Here is a 22,707-nt window from a genome sequence, read left to right on the forward strand (position 1 = left end):
TTCAATTACAGTTTTTAAATAATACTTATTTATTTTAAAAATGATGAAAAGAGTACTGGAATAATTTTGATTTTTAAAATTAAAACTACTTTATCTAATCAAGCAATTTAACATAAAATATTTTTAAAAAATTATACACATCAATATTTTTGGATGATATCTTTTATTCCATTTCTAATTCCTATATTAATAAGAGTGGGACTTCTACTTTTTCCGACAGCAACCAAAAATCCTCGTCGTAAGATTACATACACAAAGAGAAATTAAACAGTAGTTGTCAAAAATAATGATTTGAAGAAATTTAACTATGTAGACAAAAAATATGCACATAGAGCAATAATTTGCAAGTAAAAAAATAGAAAAATTATCATAAATAGCTGAGTCACAAAAAATAATTTAAAATATATTAATTTTACCGAAAAAACTGTGGTAGCTTAATAGAAATACAAATGCACAGTACGATAGCGCATGCGTATCCGTTAGTACTTAATAATAGAATTTTTTTTATAAAAAAACCAATAGAAATTTGTAAAAAAGTCTTTAAACATCCAAAATGAATTGACACCTTGAAAAAAATATAAAAAAATATTAGTATGATATATAATGAAATGTGATAAAAAAGAAAGATAAAAAGAAAATAAAGATATTAATGAGGTGTAGCCAAATATATCTTGAAAAGTAAAAATAAGCAAAATAACTTTGTGTTGATTGTTTTTTAAATTAAATCTTCTTCTAGGTGTAAAAAAAGGAATTATTAAATCAATCAAATTTGGGAAGGTTTCGTAAAAGGAAGTTAAACTTTCATTTATCCATATTTGAGAAAGAGCATCTCTTGTTTTCATTCTCATTCACATAAGAATGAAATATAATGACTCTATATATAAATTTAGACTTAGTTAACGATTATATTTACCACGTAATAACTACTTCCACTAATGCAACGACCAATCTAGGAGAATATCAAAGGGGTTGGATTTTTTTTTTCACTCAATTATTTAAATATATAACTTGTAATAAATAATTATTTATTAAATAATAAGTTTTAAAAAAATATTTATTACTATTTTATGTGTAAAAATAGAGATATAAATCATTACTAGAAAAAATTAAGTAAATATCAAATTCAAAATCTTATTTTTCTTATACATTTTGCTTTATTAATATCTTTTTAATTTTTATTTTATTCATACATACAAAAAGGGTCCTAAAAAAGGGACTCAAGGGCACTGTTTGATCCTCTTTAATTCGTCCCAGGTAATCTATAGAAAAATATATTTGATACTTCATTAGTTTTGTAAAAAAATATCTAATTTAGAATTTTTTTTTTTAAAACATCATATAAAATAGAACAAAAGGAGTGACAAATAATCTAAAAGCTCTCACTGACAAGTTAGGTAACAAGAAAAAAACATTATAAATTTTCTTTCAATTTACTATAACAAACAATATAGTTTTTTTTTTTTGAAAAAATTGCGCTTCCAACTTGTTTATGGGAGCGGTGAGGGCTTACCAAACATGAACTGAACTAAAGTTGGACGGTCGTGTCTATGTAGAGGACTCGATTAGTTGTCGACCTGAAAACATTAATGAAAACACTATCTATATGTAATAATTAACACTATGGCTCCACATCTCATTACCGACAGATTATTCGCATTAATTTTTTTATTATGTCAGTTTTCAATTTATTGAGCAGTTTATGTAGCTCAACTCACCATACAATCTTAGAAATATGATAAAGATAGCACGTATAAGGATGGTTTATGTTGTTAAAAAAAATATATTATTCATCATCATCGCTTAAAAAAAATTAAGGTGCCTATCTCCTCATACATCACACGAATAGATTTATAAATTGGATGTCAAAGGGTCAGTGACGTCTATTTCTATTTCTCAAAAATATACATTGACTTTCTTTATAACTAGGGGAAATGTCTCTAAATTTTTAAATAATAAAAAAAACAAAAAAAAAATTTAATACAGTTAATAAAAAAGTGACATAATAAAAAAATTAATAATATAAATATTGTGGGAAATTATGTAAGTTTGAAGAAAAATTTAGAAGTTTAAGAAATAATTTAAGAGTGAAACTATCAAATGAAAATTAGATACCAAATGGATATCCCTTTATTATTATAAATATTCAGCTGCATTTTAAATGAATTAAGAGGTCCTCTTTAAGAATTTTCCTCCGTTAGTAGTTGGGAAGGTATGAAAAACACCACATGCATTTGACAAAGACGGTGGTGTCGACGGAATAAACTGTACATATTGTTCCTGAAAAAATATCTTTATATGTTTTTTCTTATGATATATTGTTCTAATAATTTCTATATGCATTAAATATATATAATGCACATTGGTAATACATTTCCATAAAATCTTTTTTTTTTAATTTCTTAAACAATACTGTATTTGTTAACATTTTCTTTTGCAACAAATATATAATACTTATATTTTTCTCAACTTATAAAATTATGCATATATAAAAAATTATATTCATATTTAATATATATATATATATATATATACATATATATATATAACAATACTTATATACCAAAATATTAGAACACGGAGTAAATTGTTTTATTCAATTTAAATATCCAACCAAACATTAAAGAGGAAAGAAATATAGAAAATAATGATAAAATTCTTATTTTTTATTTAATTAAATCTTTCCTTATTATTTAAACTTTGAAGCATGTGGTATGTCATCTTCTCTCAATATTACATCAAATGACTTTTCTTTTTCTTTCTTATGAAAATTGCAATTCATATGCCCTTTCTTACTCACACTTAAATGAAAACTTTTCTTTTATCCCAAAGTCCATCTTCCAAGTTCAAGTTTAGAGTAAACATTGTTTCTCTATTTCTTAATTTGAACTATCACTACAAGAAATATTCACTTTAAAGATCAGAAATTCGGTCTCTAAAATAAAAAAGAGGTCACTAAATCAGTTAGAGACCAAATTGGAGACTAGTTTTGTAAGTAGCTAAAACCTTGGTAGCTGAATTTTGGAGACCAATTTACATACCGATATATATATATAAACCAATTTAGCAACTTGTTTTGTAATAACGGATTTAGAGACTCAATTAAAGTGACCGATTCAGTGACAAGTCTTAGAGTGACCGATTTAGTGACCAGTATTCATTTTCTAACTGTTTACTAATAGTTGATTTAGCGACTGATTTTTAGACTAGTCAAGTAACTAATTCAGTGACCACTTTAAATGACTGATTTAACGAGAAAACAAATATTTTTTATTAATATTTCTGTAACTTATGTTACAATACCATGGGATACATGTGGTTCGTAGAAACACATTTAATAAATTTTAAAAAGAAAGATATCCAACTTTGTTAATCACTAACTCTATGAACATGGATATGAGGAATATTCTATTTATTGGAGGAGGAAAACAACATAGGTGATACCTACTAAATTAATATAGACTTAGAATGAATCAATCTATCAATATATATATATATATCATTGTAAAAAAATGATTATCGATAATTTTTTACTCTCCATTAAATACATATAAGTCACAATTAAATAACTAAGGATTCAAGATAGATAATTGAATGGATATTTTCACTACCAGTTTATTATGAGGGGAGATAGTATTAATATATTTGTACTTGTCGGTACTGCTATTGTAAAATTACTTACATACCCTTGCTTCAATATATAATACCACACAAACTTTCCTAAATTTTTATTCTCAAGTTATTTTTATTTATTGTTAATTAATAAAAAAGATAATTTCCTTTTTAGTTTTCTAGTCTTTGAACTATTTTTTTTAAAAAAATAGAATAATTAAAAACTATGATCAAAGTGTTTTTTAACTATTTTTATTTTTTTATTTTTTAATAAATATATGTAGATACATGTTGATAAATTTTGTGGACATTGGCTTAATGGATACCCACACGTGTATGGGGTAGGTACAAAGATGGATTTATATCTGGCGAAGTGGATAGCATGGGCTATTACTCGTGCCTGCCCTATTCAGTTGTCATCCTTATTCTTGGAGTTGTTGCACTTCTAGTTATCTTATTATAAATGTTTTGCATAAGTTGGATATAAACCACACATAAACCTTTATTTTTTGAAGTCTTTCGCAATATTTATCTTAGCACTTGATCATATGCTTTTTTTCCAAGACATTAATAATCATATGTAAGTCCCTTTCTTTGCTTCAATGCCTTTCCATCAACCTCGTTAATTAAAAGATAAACGATTTCTGTTATAAACCCTTTATGACAAAAAAAAAAGCAAATTGATTTTCTATAATCTTAGTGATCTCTTCTATTAATACATATGCTTAATTACCTTTATTCATAATTTTATTGTGTAACTCATAAGTTTTATTGCTCTTTATAGGATTCTAAATACCGCCTTGTTTATATAGCAACCAAAGTGCTCCTATTGTACTCATGATAATTTATAAAATAAAATAAACATGTCACTCTTTTTTTACTGAGGGAGTAAAAAGAGTAATTTTTGAAATTTAGGTACTAAAAACAATTTAAATTTGGAAATTAAATACAAAAGCAACCCAAATTTGTTTGAGAGACAAAAAATATCTAAACCCTCCTATAATTCTATTTTGTTGCAAGTGTTATGATTTATAAACACTCCCATGTAACTATGATCATGTAATCCTTCAATTAAATTAATGATATTCAACGGTCAACACGTAGGGTTACTTATTTTTAATTTTTTTTTGGAAAAAAACAGTCAAGTTGAAATGATGAGTAATAAAAAAAACTACTATAAAAGTATTCAAAATTGTTTCAGACAAAACAGAATAAGTTGGCTTCTAAGTTCTAACCATGTATTTTATTTTGGTGATAGCCATGCCTTTTTAATTTTTTAATAGATTTATTTTATTTTAATTAAATTTATTTTGGAGTACTACTTACATATATGTACAATTCACATTGTCATCAGTTTATAAAGTCATGTTGCCATATTAAAAAAACTTTTATGGAAATGTATTATTAATGTGCATTATATATATATAATGACAGACGCAAAATTTTCTTCATGGATACTCACATTTTTGCTTCCTTAATATGGACTAGTATTATCAATGCGACTCTCTTTTCAACATAATAATTGAACCAATAAACCTTAAGACCAAGAAGGTTCAGCTTGTTCCCGTTCAACGTCAAAGTAAGAAAAAACCTACTAAGCATGTACACACGTGTACATTTTAGTGAATACTAGATTGCTCAAAAGTAAGGCTGCGGCTGATTATATCATTGATGATCTGTTTTTCCTTTTTGTGTATTTTGCTTTATGATATCTTGTTTTATTTTAAGAGAAGTTCAAGAAACAAACTTTTTAACCTACTTTTATTTCAAATATTCTTTATTTTTTGTTAAAACTGATTAAAATTTATAAAACTACTAATAAAACTCACTAAATAAAAAATACACTCATGGAGTCTAATTTAATTGATTGAGTAATATGAATGAATTATTATAAAATTTTTAAATTTTGTGATTTTAAATAAACTTCAACTAAACTAATAAAAAATAGTAGGTTAAAAAAGAATGTTTATTAGAAAATATAATAGGCTTAAATATGTTTTTGGTTACTCTAAGTTAATGCTTTTTTAGTTTTTTTTATTTTTTAACTTTATTTTTCTAATTTTAGTTCATGTAAGTTTATCTTTCTAATTTGGTTCTTATATTTTGCTCATTTATAGTCCTATAAATTTTCATTTTTTTTAATTTTTGTTCCTTCAAGCGTGACCTTGTAGGAATTATAAATGAAAAAATTAAAATTAAAGAAAAAACAAAATTTATAAAACACAAACTTACATTAACTAAAAATAAATAAAATATATTACAGAAATCAAAATTAAAAAATGCAAAACTTAAAACTAAAATTAAAAAAACAAACTTACAAGATTAAAAAAAATACTAACTTCGAGACCAAAAACATAAGATTTAATGTTATTTTTAACAAATTATATTTTTCAGTTGTTTCACTTATGATACATTAATTTTTTAAAATTTTATTATAATTTTTTATGTTTTAAAACTTAAAGAACAAAAAATGAAACATTTTAAATTTAATATACTAAAATGAAATATTAAGTCAAATAAGTATTTATCTTATTTTAATTTATTATCGGCAGAGGAACCGAGGGTGTTTATACATTGGGCGGTGACCATGCGTTTGGAAAGAAACATGCCGAGTATCTAACCATTTTCAACGAAACTTATCTGACAATATTACTTGTTATACTTATTGAAGACTAGTTATGGCCGGAGAACTGGTTACCGGCCACCTCGCTTTCAAATTTTATGGTACTCAAAGGCTATAACATGGCAAAGAGCCAACAAAGCACTGATTTCAAATTGCTGGTACGCCAACTATTGCCCATTTTGTTGCCACGAAAGGTCTTTATCCTTTCATTTTTTTTATTAACATTAACGTTTATTTTGTCATCCCTTGATTTGTTTTTGTTTATTATCATAATTAAATTCTATAGCTCTTCAGTAAAATTATGAGGCATCCTAATAAGGGTTGATCTTTTAAGTTAATTATCAAACTAATCTTTATTTTTAGATTTCTTTTCGTCCATTCTTTTATCAAATAAAAACTTTTACCTTACTTATTAAGTTTAAAAGATTAATTAAATTTGATTTAATTAATTCAACCCAAGTGTTTATTCACAAATTTGTCACAATTGTTTAGCTTTGTATAGAAGGTTGAACCTTTGTAAAAAAAATAATTCTCATAATCAACTTGGTTGTAATTACAACACACTCCGAAAGGTTGTAATTACAACACACTCCAAAAGCATTAGTTCATTATTTGAATCTTTAATTAAATGTTTGGTTTCATTCTTGTCATTCAAGTTTACAAAAAATTTCGTATTAATGTTGTTAATTCCATATACATGTATATACTCAATGTCTACTTCTGGTAGCAGATGATCTTCTCCTCTATTTCATAATAACCATATCTTTTTTCATCCTTTGATCTATTGCTTTAAATACATGTGAATTGATGAGTCTTCTGTCATTGATAAATTCAACATGAGCACAAGAGTACCAATTAAACTTATCATAACAACAGACTCAATGACAAACATTTCCAGTCATCTCTTACTACAAGTTATAGAGTTTTACAGGTTACAATTATTCTCCTTTGTCTCATAATAAACATGTATTTGACGTAGTAGATCGACATTGTATTAGGAATGATAGAATTACATTTTTGGTCTCTCTAGTTGTCTTCAATTTTGATTTTAGTCTCCCTATAAATTTATTCACAAATTTAGTCCTCCAATTATGTTCAATCCCGTAAATGTGATCCTCAAGTCTAGATTTAGATGTTGACTGTTACAAAGAAATGTTGATTGCCACATCACGTTCTGATTGGATGTGACACGTGGTTGCCACTACTTCTAGAATCACTCCATTCTCTTCTCCCTCTTCCTCTTCACACCCCACCTTTCCCAAATGTTCCATCTCTAAACCCCCTCGGCGGCAACCACCACCACAGCAGGGTTGGCTACATCAGAGCCCTTTGTGTCGCGGTTTACCTCCACTGAACCGCGCAAGGGCTCAAACATCCTTGTAGAGACCCTTGAGCGGCAGGGCGTGACAAATGTGTTAACATACCCTGGCGGCACGTCGATGGAGATCCACCAGGCCTTCACACGCTCCTCCACCATCCGCAACATCCTCCCTCGCCACGAGCAGGGTGGCGTCTTCGCCGCCAAGGGCTATGCACACTCCTCCGACCTTCCCGACGCCACCAACCTCATCGACAGCCTCATCAATGCCTTAATGGACAACATCCCCATCGTTGCCATCACCAGCCAGGTCCCCTGGCGCATGATTGGCATCGACACCTTCCAAGAAACCCCCATTGTCGAAGTCATCAGATCCATCACCAAGTACAACTAACTCATCCTCGACGTCAACGACATTCCTCGCGTTGTTGCCACCTCCGGCCACCTCGGCCCGATCCTCGTCGACATCCCCAAAGACGTCCAACAACAACTCGTCGTGCCTAATTGGGACGAGCCCATCAACCTCCCCAAGTACCTCGTCAGGCTATCTAGCCCCCCCCCCGGAGATAAATTATAAGTGGCGTACCTTTTCATCGTCCAATCAGAACGTGACATGTGACATTTAACATTCCTTTATAACAGTCAACGTCTAAATCTTGGCTTGACGATCACATTTGCGAGATTGGACATAATTGAATGACTAAATTCATGAATAAATTTAAATGGAGACTAAAATCGAAATTGGAGACAATTAGGGAGATCAAAAATGCGATTTTGCCTATTAAGAATCCATAATAGGTTGTGGTGTCAAGTGTATCCATGTAATTTAATTTGACAATTAATTATTCAAATTAAGGTGACTTTGCCTAGATTATGAATGCACTCTTGTTTTTTCTCTTTTTTTTCCGTCATGCCATTTTTTTACATTTTTTATTGACCAATGTTAATTATTAATTTGTGATTTTTGTTATATTATTTTTGAATTTATAAACAAATTCTTATGTTAATTTGCCATAACAAATTTGTTAGACTTACAAAATGTTTTATCATAAATACACATGTAAATGTTAAGTATTATTCTATGTCATATCAAATGATATTGTGTTGCACACATAATTATTTAATTTTTTTTATCTAACACATTTCAACATCCATGTTTTTCATTTTTTAACTTGTCCATTATTTCTCAAACCGTAACTCAATCCTAAAACGTGAATTATGTATCTCGTAGAATGTAACCCTAGATTAATTTGTTTGTAATATTATTGACACTTTCTTAATTACCTTGGTAGCAGTTTGTGGCTTAAAGTTCAAACATATGTAATAAGCTCATGTGTATTAGTTTCGGATTCGCATTTACATGTTGTATATGATAAAATATTCAATTAAAGAACCTGATTATAAATTTAAAATTAATATACGAACCCTAGTTAAAATAAAATAAAATATAGGAACCTAATTAAAAAAATTTATAGTATTATGAAAACCTACAGAATAATTTAAACTACTTAAAAGGACTCTAATATTCAACTCAATATGTACCAGAATTGATAAAAAAAATGAGTGAAGTTATCCACGCCTAATATATATATATATATATATATATATATATATATATATATATATATATATATATATATATATATATATATTCAAGTTTGAAGATCAAAATATATGTGATTATATGATGAAGGGTATTGGCAAAACATGAACAAACTTCTAAATTTAAAGCTATGATTAAAACAGGTTGATTTTTTTTCTTGAATAACACTGTACTTTAAAAACTACTCCTATAATCCAAACATGATATCAGTTGCTTACGAATTACGATCAATTATAACAAAATTAACTACACAAGGGCTAATTAATTATTACCAAAGTTAAAGCTAAATTTAAAGATGCATTTTTTCATTGCATGAAAGGGTTGTCGGCATGTCGATTATGCCGTAACAATTCACTGTACCACCTAAAACTAGCTAGGTACAAAAGGTTGAAACATTGAATCATTAGTGTTTTCTTTGTTGGTTTTGCAACTAATACAGTGCCCATTAAATAAAATACATTTTCTCAGTTATCTCTCCTTTTCAGTACTTTCCAATGCTTTATCATAATTATACTTGTTCTTGGACTTAATCAAGCATATTTTAATAAGATAATAAGACAGATACCAAACACTTTTAATTAAATTCTCGGGTGACTACTAGATTAACGCTAGTGTAGGGCTAGTAGACAACAATAATAAAAGAGTTAATAAGTAATTGAAAGTAACTTGTTGAATTAAATGGAAGCAGTGGATAGCATCTTTTTTGACTTTCTAGGGTTTGTATGGTCCTGGGGGAGACAAAAACACTCCTCTTCTCCCTAATCTGACTTCAAATAGCACCATTTTACAATAATTTATAGGCAACCGAAAATATTGTGCCGACTATTGTTAAGAGTTTAAACACCCTTTAATCTTAACCGTCCGTTTATGTATTTATAACTACATATAAAGAAAATAGAATATTTTGTTATACGTATTTTTATGTCCATTTTATTATTATAACTACAATTATAAGTTATTATTTTATCCTTATAACTACTTTCATAAACTACACTAACTTCTATTATGTTTCCTTTTATTAAAAAAAACATGACAAAAGTAATTAAGACACATGGTGTCTGTTTTCTCCTAATGATTATATAATAAAGATTTATTTATTCTAATTCCTAGACTATTATCATTATTAAAAAATTAATTTACTTTGAAAATAAATTTTAAACACTTAAACAAAGTCCAACACAATTGGTTGATAATTGTGTTTCTTAAGCATACTAACACATAAACCAGCAAAATCAATAAGGTTCAATACAATTGGTTGAAAATAAATTAATTTACTTCGAAAATAAATTTTAAATACTTAAACTAATAAGGTCCAACACAAAATATATTTTATTAATTTCTATGACTTAAACGTTAATCTCGTGATTTTTAACTATGGACCGGATATATGTAGTCTTTTGTAAATAAATTATAAAAAAACAATTGAATAATTATCAAGTTTATTTCAAATTATATGCAATTTCGTAAACTTTAATTATTTAATAAAAGTTATTCATTGAATGGTTTGATTGATAATTTAATATAATAAAAATTAACAAAATAAATTTATCAGCTCATACTCTTAAAGTAATTTCACCCACATATTAATTTATTTAATGGAAAGTTGAATGAGTTTTGTTTGACACAATTTATTTTAACATTCCAATTTTACTATTATGTGATCCTTCAAATTGAAAAATTATTACATGATCAAAAATCATATGATGCCGATTAGAGGTGATAAATGGATTATCAGATCCAATATAGGCTGAGTTATAAGGAGTTAGAGAAAAAAATTTGAATTCTGATCTGTAAAATGAACCCTAAGTTTTTTCAAGATTTTAGCAAGTTTTTGCCTACTAAGCTCAAATTGAGCTATGATCAAATTGTGAAAAAAAGATAAATAAATCAATTCAGTCTAATAAAAATTTAAAAGCCCAAAGCTTATTATATTTCATCACGTGGGTTTGAGTCAGAATAGTTAATTGTGTCAATATATTTTGTATGCTTCCTTCAACTTTGTTGTGTTGCTTTCCTTTTTTTTTTTAAAAAAAAAAAAAACAAACTCTTAATCAATCTTCACTTAGAATGCTAACCAGTATCTTAGGATATCAAGAGTACTGATTAAAGAACTAAAACAAAAAATAGTTTTATTAAAATACATATAATTGTGTTATTTGTTTTTTATACTTTCTTATAATTTATACAATAAATATTTTTTTTAGTTTCTTAATCAATGCTTATATCTTTGTTTAATATATTTATTTTTTTCAAATATTATAAAAGTATAAACTTAAAACGAATCAATAACGAAATTTCCAGTGAAAAATAAACATTTTGGAATTCATATCACTCAATAATATTTTTTTTCTCAAAAGCATTAGTAAAATCCATATAAATTAGTTGGGATCACTTATTCTTGACTCCTCAACCATGTAATAATTCTTTATGTAAATAGAGGTGACCATGAGAATTGTGCAAAACAAGATGGAGAGTGTGATATCCGTATCTTTTGTCCCCCCCCCTCCTCTTTTTACTTGGGACAATTTTTGTTCCTCTTCTCATTCCATGATTCTCCACAGTACTTGTTGGATCTGCATGAAAATCATTATATTTTTTTATACCAGCTTTAAATTATAAAAACTATATATTGTATTAAATTTTATTAAGAATTTGGCTAAAAAATATCTCATATGTTAATAATTAAGAAAAAACAAATAATTATATACATATATAATTAAAACATTTTATTTATTATTTTCAAACATTTAGAAACTATGCAGAAAAGTAAGGACGATCCTTATCCACAAATATATGCTAGGGAATTTTTGTCCCTGTCCCCATTTCTATGAGGTAGAAATCTCTAAACCCAGGGTCTTAAATATTAAGATAATCATCACAATAATTCCCAGATGATGGAAAAATTATCATCTCTACCTTCCATTACATCTCTTAGTTCTAGTGATTTGGTGAGCTTTATTAGTTTTATTTAATTATGACATCTCCTAATCCTTTGACTTAGTAAGTTTTGGTTTTATTTTCTCCCATAGTCCCATGGCACTGTTGATTAGCCTTACTCTGATATCCTTAACGTAATCATATAAACAGTTTTGTTCTTTTGCTCGTGCAACAATCCAATGCAACACCTCTAGCTAATTTAATTTTTTATTCACTATCACTCCAGAACACGTCCAAGGGAATACCAACATACTTTTTCTTGGGAGTAGCGAACAGAAAACAATAATACTAATCATATAATTATATAGGCAATCAGAAATTAGTCAAGAACTTGCTTCATTTTAAAAGTTAAGGTCCCATCGGGGTTGTACAAAACATGATTGAGATATACATCTCAACAACCAATAAAATGACTTAAAACACAATGGTATGGAGAGGCCGGAGACTGGAGATTATATAAAGAAGCATGTAATGTACTAATGCTAATGGGTTTTACAGTTGAACAAGGATAATGCGTGGTAATATAATTTTTTTCTTCATGTGAACAAAAGGTATTTTGGGTATAAAAGGACGTTTGTAAGGGTAAATTTGGCCTGATAAGGAAACGATGTTTGCTTGAACATTGCTTCTCAATTATAAAGAGAATAAAAACAATTTATGGGTCGTATATCTGACCGTTGACTAACTCCTCATTCACGGTCTTTCATTCTTTTCCATAAATAATAAACAACAATACACTTTTTACGAATCAATTCAACCCTAGATCAATGGCGTGGATCCACTTCGATTAGGTACTCTTGAAGAGTTTCCGGGTCAAAAATAATGTCATGTTATATTGGTGCAAGTTTAGGACATTTGTTTAGAATATTTTATTATTCTAACTCTATTTTAGATCATTACACTTGAATTAAATCGAAATTTGACCACCGAGTACTCCTCCAAATCACCAGAATTAAGAGATGTAATGGAAGGTGGTCTTGTTTAACTGTCTTTGTTTTGACTCCTCCGTTAAGAGTCATAATACTTCTTTTAGAGTAAATTTAATTAATTTGTTATATTTAATATTATTATTCTTAAAATATTTTTAATGATTTTTATTTTTTTATGGTAGTAAATTCCAATATAATGAAGAACATTTAAAAATAATTTTATTTTTTTATTTGAGATTAATAAAATTAAATGATATCAACTATTTTTTTATTTAATATAAAATTAATTATTTTTACTGTAAAGAGGAATTACCATATAAAGATTTTATTTTATCTGAAAAGAACAAATTAAAAATGGAAAACTTTCAAAATTAAATAAAAAATAATGAGATTATATTATTTGGATAGAGATATTATTTGACCATAAAAAGGATAGAAACATTATTTCTATATCTAATGACTTGATATGGTATATCAAAATTTAAAATAAAACTCAAATTTAAATTGAGATTAACTAAATTTAAACAATAATGTTTATTATGAATGAAAAATATAAAATGGGAAATACTTGATGCAGAAGAAGTCATATAATTTAGAATATAAATTAACCTTAAGGTAAGATTAATATTTGAGACTGTCAATTAAGTTCGAGTTTTATTGAGATGTGATAAATGCAAGTTATTTATCTATTCGTTGAATTTGAATAAGACTTCTTCGTCTCTCCACTAAAACATTTTAATTAATATAAAAAATCTTAAAATTCCTATAATTTAAAGATGAGTATTTAAAATTATAATTTAAAAGTGAATAATAATATCTTAGCTCCCTGACTAGATTAATTAGTATGGTATACTTTCTTTTAAGAATAACTTATATAAAATATATTTTTTGTTAGCTGAGATTAAGAATCTTTTCAAGTATATATATATATATATATATCAGGATTTTCAAGAAGATTTGGACACAAATCCCTTATATTCACCTGATACAACAATGAAAACTAATTTCGTAAGTGTTATTTACAATACTATTAACTTTATTAATTTATCTAACACATTCTCTTAATTCAATTAACAATATAAAATATACCACGAACAAAAAATGGTGGGTGTATATTGTGTTAATTTTGATCAATTCATATACCAACATATTTCGTCAATGATATAAAGCTTTTTATACTCCGCGAATGATGTACTATTAGTAATTTGTTAAGAGTATTTTATCTAAAAAACACCAACATATTTCTTTCCTGGTAAATAAATCTTATATGAATCATCTTAAAAATAAAGTGTACTCACCATGTTTTAAAGGAAAATTTGCCTAAATTTTATTTAATATAACAATTAATAGTTATTAAAGTAATATATATCAAGAGATATGAAATATTAAATTATATTGATGTAACTTTGATAACTATTATATAATTTTTATGATTTAATATAGAATGTGATTTTTATTGATCCAACCGTTGAATTATATTTTTATATTATTAAGATTGTTTATGTTAAATTTTGTCAAAATTAAATAATAATATTAAGGTGATAAAATGACAAATATTTTAATATATTTTAAAATATTTATACTACATTGATGTTAATATATATGAACTAAGTAACAAATAATTTTAGATCAATATAAAATTTTATATGTATGATCTGCTTTCAATGTAATCATAAATTTTTTAAAAATATTATCCAGTTAAAAATTATAAAATAATGTAACAGTTGTTAATTTTATAATATTTTTTCATATATATATATATATATATATATATACACACATTTAAAAAATATTTTTTTTAAATAGAAAATTTCTTTTCAATATCAAAGTAAGCTAATCTAAAACCAGTTCGATCTGCATAGCATCAACCGTTTGCTATGTTTTGGTCATACCGTCTGATAACTTTAGACCAACGGTAGGGTAGAAGTTACAAACATGCAACAATTTTTTGGTTTTTTCATTTGTTTGATGAGACACACGACTTTAATGCAAGACATGTTATTTTTTCACGTTAAACACCTAAACAACTCTTTGTATCTTTTGCCTAATCGTGGATATATTGTTAGCAAAAATATTTCCAAACATGGAGAAATACGCACGTTTTAACCTACAAACAGACACAGGGGCATTTATATATGCGTTATATTAGTGTTTAATGAAACAAAAATGATTCATGGACACTTGACATCTAGATGGAAAAAAATTGTATAATACATAATGTAATGTACTCCAAAAAAAAAAAAATTCAAATGACATGTGCTAATGAAGTATTTACAATGATATTTCATGTATCATTACTCTTAATGAAAAAAAATAGATTTCCTATCACAAGAAAATATATTTTCTTTCCTCATTGGCAAGATCAGATCGGAAGAAAAGTAAACATAATAAACTTCATGTTGTTAAAGTCACATGTAAAACTGTGTTAATGATAAGTTGATATATTTGTAGTCGTGCAATCACATAATAACTGCACTTTTTAATCCAAACTAGATTTCATTCAAATTTAAATTCAAACCTTTCACAAAAACAAGAATTAATTGCACTTTAAATAATTTTATTAATGAATAAAAACATATACTATCAAAGAGTATTAACTACGAGGTCAGAGAGTTACAAAAGCTCCACGTATTGTCGTTTTTTTTTTATGTTTTCTTTTAACTAATTTTAATTTATATTTTTCGGAATCACAATTAGCACAAGAGCAAGACAGAGCGTACGGGCAGCAGAGAGAGAAAGAGAGAGGATGTTGCGTTTTGCGCTCACAACACAAAGCCTGCGTAGTGTTCTCCTCCCAATCTCGTTTCTTGGGCCATAGCCATCACCAATACCGATGAATTGTCTTCTTTTCCTGTTTTACCCTTTCCGATCCTCATATATATTTTTTATTTACTTTTTACACTGAAAATGAAAACGATTTTTTTTATATGAATACGTTATTGGTTTGACTCATACTGATTAAATCCTTTATATAACATCTTAATTTTGAATATTAAAAAAAAAAACTTCGAGAATTTATCATTAATAAAATTGGTGATAATTCATATTAATAATATGATTATAAAAATAAAAAATAAAAAATAAAAAATTAAAATTTCTCCCTCCTCCGACTTGTTTGCTTTGTTCACTTTAACAACGTATTCACGCACATATATATTTCCCACTTCGTATTTTCGGTTCTGCTCGCTCCCTCGTCTCATCGCAACCCAACACTTGGATTGGATGCTATGCTTCTTCTTCTTCCCATCAACACCCTTCTAACTTTCCAACACACAATCTTATTCTGATTCTGATCATCAACACAACCCATGTAAGCATGTTTTTCGTTATTCCTTCCCCCCCGCTCTTTTATTTTTTCCCTTAAAAAAGTTGTCTCCTTGCAACACTTCCTCTGCCAAATCCCCTTCCCCGGTAATTCCGTTTGTCTTCACTGGGTTTGATTTTTTTGTGTTTTCCAATTTCCATGTACCCTTTTGTTTTTATTTTTGTGGGTTCATTTCGATTTTTATGTTTCTTTTGGAGAAAAAAAAATCTCATTTTTGTGATTTCTCCGAAGGTTTACACTTTACATTCCCAATTGTCGAATGTAATAAGGCCAGGTTAAATGGGTATGGATTGGGATCTATGTTCGATCTCTCGGTATCTGTTTTTATTTTCTTATTAAATTATTGTTATCGTTGTTGTGTGGTTAAGTGAAATGTTTATTTTGACTAATATTGGTTTCCGTGCTGCTTTTTTATTTTAAATGTGTAGTTCATGATCTGGGTGGCTTCGTCTGGAGAGAGAGAAGAAAAATTGGATTTTGACACATTCCCAGGGCATAAAATGTTGCTTCTGTGAGAGGGGTTTCATGGGTTGAACTCGGAGAATCATGGGTAGCTTCAGCGAAGACGAGGAATGTCGGTTTTTCGATGCTCAAGAGGATGTTGTGTCCATTCCAGATGAAGGGGTATCCAATGGTTTTGATTATGAAGTGTGGATTCGGAGTCCAAGGAGTGTGAGAGAGCGTAGGGGCAAGTTTATGAAGAGGATGGGACTGAGTAGTGTGGATTTGGTTGCCCTTGAAAATGAAAATTCAGTAGATGTGCGTAGTGTTGAATGTGAAGAGGAGGTTATGGACAGAGTAAATGTTAACAGTGGGGCCGTGACCCGAAATTGTGTTATGGAAGAGGAATTCTGTTCAAGCAGGACATCAATGTCTTGTTGGCATAGGGAGAATTCTTCAGGGGAGTTTGGTATGGTGGATAGTTCGCCGTGTCATGATGGAAATTTGGAGGGTAATGTGGATCAGGAGGGGTTGCAGTGTCGGGAGATGAGTGAGGGAAGAGATCTGGATTCAGATCGGTCGGTGGTTGCGGAGGAATTTAAGGAATCAGAAAATGCCTTAAGGGGAACGAATGGTAATGTTACTGTTGGGAAGATGAACAAGTATAGAAAGGGTTGGCTCAGAAGATTGCGGTCGATAACGTGCATGGTTAATAGGCAAGAGGAAGGTGATAATGGGAGAGAAGAAGGTCTTGGTGAAATGTCAGGAACTTGTAGGCTTCAGAAAGTTAAGGTCCGCCAGTCCAAGAAGCAAATGAAGGAACTTTCGGCTCTTTACATGAGGCAAGATATCCAAGCGCATGAAGGTTCGATTTTGACCATGAAGTTCAGTCCTGATGGGCAGTATCTTGCTAGTGGTGGTGAAGATGGGGTTGTGCGCTTGTGGCAAGTGGTTGAGGAGGATAGGTGTAATGAAGTTGACATTCCAGAAATTGACCCGTCCTGCATTTATTTTACTGTGAATAATCTCTCTGAATTGACACCACTGTTTATCGATAAAGAAAAAATAAGCAAACTGAAGAGCCTGAAAAAAACATCAGATTCAGCTTGCATTGTTTTTCCTCCTAAGATCTTCCGGTTGTTGGAGAAACCATTGCATGAGTTTCGGGGGCACAGAGGTGAAGTTTTGGATCTCTCTTGGTCAAGCAATAATGTGAGTGAATGTCATTAATTAAGTTGTTTAATAAACTAAACATACACTTAGGCATAGATGAAAGTTTGCAGAAATTAATTTGGTTTTTCATCTTCTTGGATGCAGTATCTTCTGTCATCTTCAGTTGACAAAACTGTTCGTCTATGGCAAGTGAATCATGACCGTTGCTTGAAAGTTTTCTCACACAGTAATTATGGTGCGCCTTGGTGCTTTTCTTTTCTTTTCAGGCTTCTTGAACTCTTATCCAATAATTTGTTTTTATCATTACAAACTGTCTCAGAGTTTGTTTGTATTTGTTAATGTATTGTAGTGACGTGCATACAATTCAATCCCGTGGATGATAATTATTTCATTAGTGGATCTATAGATGGAAAAGTACGCATCTGGGCAATTCCTGATTGCCATGTTGTTGATTGGATTGATATCAAAGATATAGTAACTGCGGTATGCTATCGGCCTGATGGGCAGGTAACATTTTTTGAACCAATTTTAATTCTATAAAAACATAGACAATATAGGAAATGATCTAAGATGAATGATGTTCTTTATACAGGGAGGGATCATTGGCTCCTTGGCTGGCAATTGCCGGTTTTATAATGTATCAGGTATAATCTTTTTTACTTTTATATTAATATTTTATTTTCCTCAAGTTAAACCAGTTAGGTGTCATTTGGTAGATTTCCTAATAATTGTAAAAAAGTTAATTTAAAAATTGTGCTAAACTTAATGCTATAAATTCATTCACTCTATTTATTTCTTAAATGTTTGATTCATTGTGCTGTTGAAATGTAGTTGTTAATTGGCAGAATGTTAGGTTTATGTTATTAAACTACTAATTTTGACAAGGAAGTAATAACGTTCAGTATGCCTTGAAATGCCAATCAAATTATCATTGGGATGTTATGACTTTTATTAGCTATAATGCTATATTACAATTACAACCACATAAGACTTGAGCTTGGCCATTAACTGATTTTGTATTTTTCTTGAACCAGAGAATCGCTTGCAATTAGATTCCCAACTATGCTTAATTGGTAAAAAGAAACTTTCAGGCAGAGGGATAACTGGGTTTCAGGTATTTTCTTTGTCTTTTGCTTCTTGTGCTAAGTGAGTCGTTTTTTATTTTCATTTTTATATTTTCTCATGAATTTTGTGATTTTCAATATAAGTGTAGTTTTTTTGTGATAATCTGCTGATTATCTGTTATTCATTTCAGTTTCTTCCACAAGATTCTAACAAAGTTATGGTCTCCTGTGCTGATTCACAAGTCAGAATCCTTGATGGGTTTAATGTGATTGGCAAGTACAAAAGTATGTTCTTTTGTCTAACTACTTCATTTATTGATATTTTTTTTTTCATTCCCCAACAGATCTTTACAACTGTAATTCTTTTAGTTCCTAAAAGCTTACTTGTTATTAATTTGAATTTTATTTCATTTTATGTTCTGTTACTAAGATTCTTTGTATTTTTGTTTTAGACCTTAGCACAGGGAGCCCAATGTGTGCATCATTGACTTCTGATGGGAAACATATTCTATCAGCATGTGAGGACTCTAACGTATATCTATGGAATGTTAGTCAAGAAGAGTCTAATCCTGTGAAAGCTAAGAAGATTACATCTTGTGAGCGTTTTTTCTCAAATGCGTCCATAGCAGTAACTTGGCATGGTTTGAAATCGCAAAATATTGAAATCCAACATCAACTGGATGCCTTGGATAAAAGATCATCTCAAGTTATACAACTCAGTCCTCCTGCTTCATTCTCCCTGAGTCAAGAGTTCTTCTTGGAGTCTTTTCCAAAGGGATCTGCAACTTGGCCAGAGGAGAAGCTTCCTGTTTCAAGCCCCAAGGCTAAAACATCAGTGATGCGTAAATCCGAGTACAAGTTCTTGAAATCTTCTTGCAAGAGTACCTCCTCTGCTCATGCATGGGGTATGGTCATTGTCACTGCTGGCTGGGATGGTAGGATAAAATCATTCCACAATTATGGGCTACCTATACTGGCTTGAAATGAAGTGATTTTTCCTAGGTTGGAGAGTAGAATCAAGGTTCATTGCTTTTCTTGGACACATTGTCCTTGGAAAATTACATGCCACGAATGTTCACAGCGATTTAAGAGCGAGGTTAAAAAATTTAGCAGCATCAGTAACAAATCCCGGTTGAGGTAAAAACCTTAAGCAGGAATCGCAGTTTAGATGCGGCGTGAACACTGGCTTTTGGAGGGTCCCCTTTAAGATTTCAGGGGATTTATATTGCTAATTGGTTAATGACAAGTGGTGGCACTATCGTGGTTCTAATGCAACCCTGCTGGAAATTAGCCAGTGGCCAAGGTTTAGCTTGTCTTGGCACCCAGTCTAAATTGCCTTTAGCTACACAAGAATCTGCTGGCCCCTAAAAGAGATACAAAGTCATGTGTTACAACTTGGGAGAGGGGCCTAGAGATATTATTTTGATGTGTTGTGGGGCTATTATTTTGCCAAGATGAAAGGAGAAGATTCAAGAGCTAGTGGCTGAGACTCTCACTATGATCAAAATGCTGGGGGGTGATGATGATTTTATTATTGGCAGGACTAACTAAATGAATCTCTTTGTCTGCCAATCTTCCCGTCCATCTCATGGTAGGGCCTCTTGTGCCTGGGGTTAATACTTGCAAAGTGTGGTGAGGATGCGTGTGGCGGTCATCTCTGTTTGAATAGGTGCCTTTTAGCTGCCTGTTGCTCCAATCATACAAACAGTACCAACAACCAATCCTGTTGCTTTCTGTTTAGTGGCTTCCAGTCTACTTGACTGTCACAGTCTATGGCAACTGATGCAGTGCTGACAATTATTGTTACTAACAAACATTCTGAGTATGGTCTCAATGTTAGGCTGACACCACTTTTTTCTTCTTTTTATTTGAGTTATTTACAACTATCTTATCCTTTCTGATTTGACACCACAATACTATCTCCATTTTGTTGTTGATATGTAAATTTGTAACTTATGTAAGTAAAATTTTGTTGACTTGGCCCAATGGTTGGTGGAAATACAATTAAACAAGTGTTCTTTGTATGGTGGCTCTTTTAATTCATGTTTGGAAAACCGGTGGCTCCTTCTCATACGAAAGTTGAGTCCCAAAGTATCAAGGGAGTTAGTTCCTTTTGCAAACCTAGACCCAAACTTGCATTTAGTGTGTTGGAAAGTCATTGAAAACGTGAAAAACACATTTTTCGGTCTTTGCATGTAGTGTGTGGGTCGACTCTTCGAACTAGGTTCCAAAAATGCACCATAGTGTGTTTGGAATTGTGTTTATACTTCATGTCAATATATTTGGATAAGATTTCGGAGGCTCATTTGACATGAATTTCCATGTCTCACCAGAAGCCATTAGTTCTAGCTTTCGCATCTTCTAAGCATCGTACGTGAAACACTCCATTAATAATGTATTTCCAAAGGCACACAATGATGATGCGGAATCTACTATTGGTATTGTTGTAATTGGTGCATGACTTTTCTACAATTGACTCTTCTCAGACTAAATAATAGTAGTATTTCTGAAATTTTAGTTTTTAATTGTGTTGAATGATGTCATACAAGATGATAAAATTTTGTTGTTCTTGATGTGGTTTCAAATGTGTAATTTAGTTTATTTTCATAATTTTATATGCACACATTCAATGTAAATTTTGTGGTTAAAATTAATTTAGATACCTATTTCAATTATAAAAATCAACTCATGATTACTTATATCAAAATCCAATATAAATAGGTACCGTAGACATGAAGAAAAGATAAACTTTTTTTCTCAAGAGATATTCACTCCTTCAACAAGCGAAAGGCCACAAACACCATTGTTAGTCTCTAGCAATGCCACGAAGAAAGTTTAATTAATAATATGTCACCTACTTTTGTGAAGGGACTTGAGGGGAATAAGTCACAAAAGTTGTAGCCAATTAGATTTCGAAATGACTGATGGGAACCTTTGTCCCTTGTCAAAAAGCAGTTAAACTACCGCGCTGGTTTGTCCTGCGCTCTAATTATAAGGCTTTCTTTTGGTTTTGATTGCACACTCAGTCATATGAGGTCTATGCTTAATTCAGTTCTGTGCTGCTTCTCTCCTTTGTGGCTGGAGAGTCAGAGCAAGTCTTTTTAAGCAAATATATCTTTCCACTTACTATTTTGATGTATGAGTGATCATCCTTGGTTTAACAAGTATTGAAAACACGTAGTGACAATGTTGTGACTAGCAAAAAAGTAGACTAATTTCAAATTCACCTGTTCATGGAGAGTGATTCATGAACATGGGCACAGAATGCTGATGCGATGTTGCCTGCCATGCATTTTAATACTCCAATCCGTCCAATTTACAATGTTATTTGCCATTTCAAAAGCAATACACTTTGTCATTGGAAAAATAGAATGTGTGATGGTCACATGGAGGGTACTTATCATTAGTTTAATCTTTTTTTGTAAGTGATTAGTAGGCTTTATTCACTAGTTCTTAAAGGTGGTGTTTGGTTTATTTCCTGTTTCTATTTTCAGGGTCGTTCTTTATTATTAGCAACACAAATGTTGCACTACTTTTTACTTTTCTTAATTAAAACAGTTGAAGAGAAAATAGTGATAGTAAAATAACCTTATTTTAATAATTTTCTTCACTATATCTTGAATACAGGAAAAATATTAAAAAAATGATATTTGGTAATTATAAATAAAAATACGTTAATCAAATG

The 22,707-nt window shown here is 29.8% G+C and overlaps 1 protein-coding gene across 2 annotated transcripts; it reads left to right on the forward strand.

Moving 5' to 3' along the window:
* The first annotated feature begins 16,171 nt into the window (after positions 1-16,171).
* LOC114410273 (WD repeat-containing protein 44-like) lies at positions 16,172-21,046 on the forward strand. 2 transcript variants are annotated; one of them, XM_028374147.1, is made up of 8 exons: positions 16,172-16,430; positions 16,773-17,997; positions 18,103-18,193; positions 18,308-18,465; positions 18,551-18,602; positions 18,993-19,072; positions 19,214-19,307; positions 19,475-21,046. In XM_028374147.1, the coding sequence occupies exons 2-8, from the start codon at positions 16,891-16,893 to the stop codon at positions 20,002-20,004; spliced, it is 2,112 nt and encodes a 703-aa protein (XP_028229948.1). In that variant the 5' UTR covers positions 16,172-16,430; positions 16,773-16,890; the 3' UTR covers positions 20,005-21,046. The 2 variants fall into 2 exon arrangements, with proteins under 2 accessions (XP_028229948.1, XP_028229947.1); XM_028374146.1 differs by having other exon boundaries at positions 16,172-16,329.
* Positions 21,047-22,707: the final 1,661 nt, after the last annotated feature.

This window comes from Glycine soja, chromosome 4 (genome assembly GCF_004193775.1).
Source record: "Glycine soja cultivar W05 chromosome 4, ASM419377v2, whole genome shotgun sequence".
Lineage (NCBI taxonomy): Eukaryota > Viridiplantae > Streptophyta > Magnoliopsida > Fabales > Fabaceae > Glycine > Glycine soja.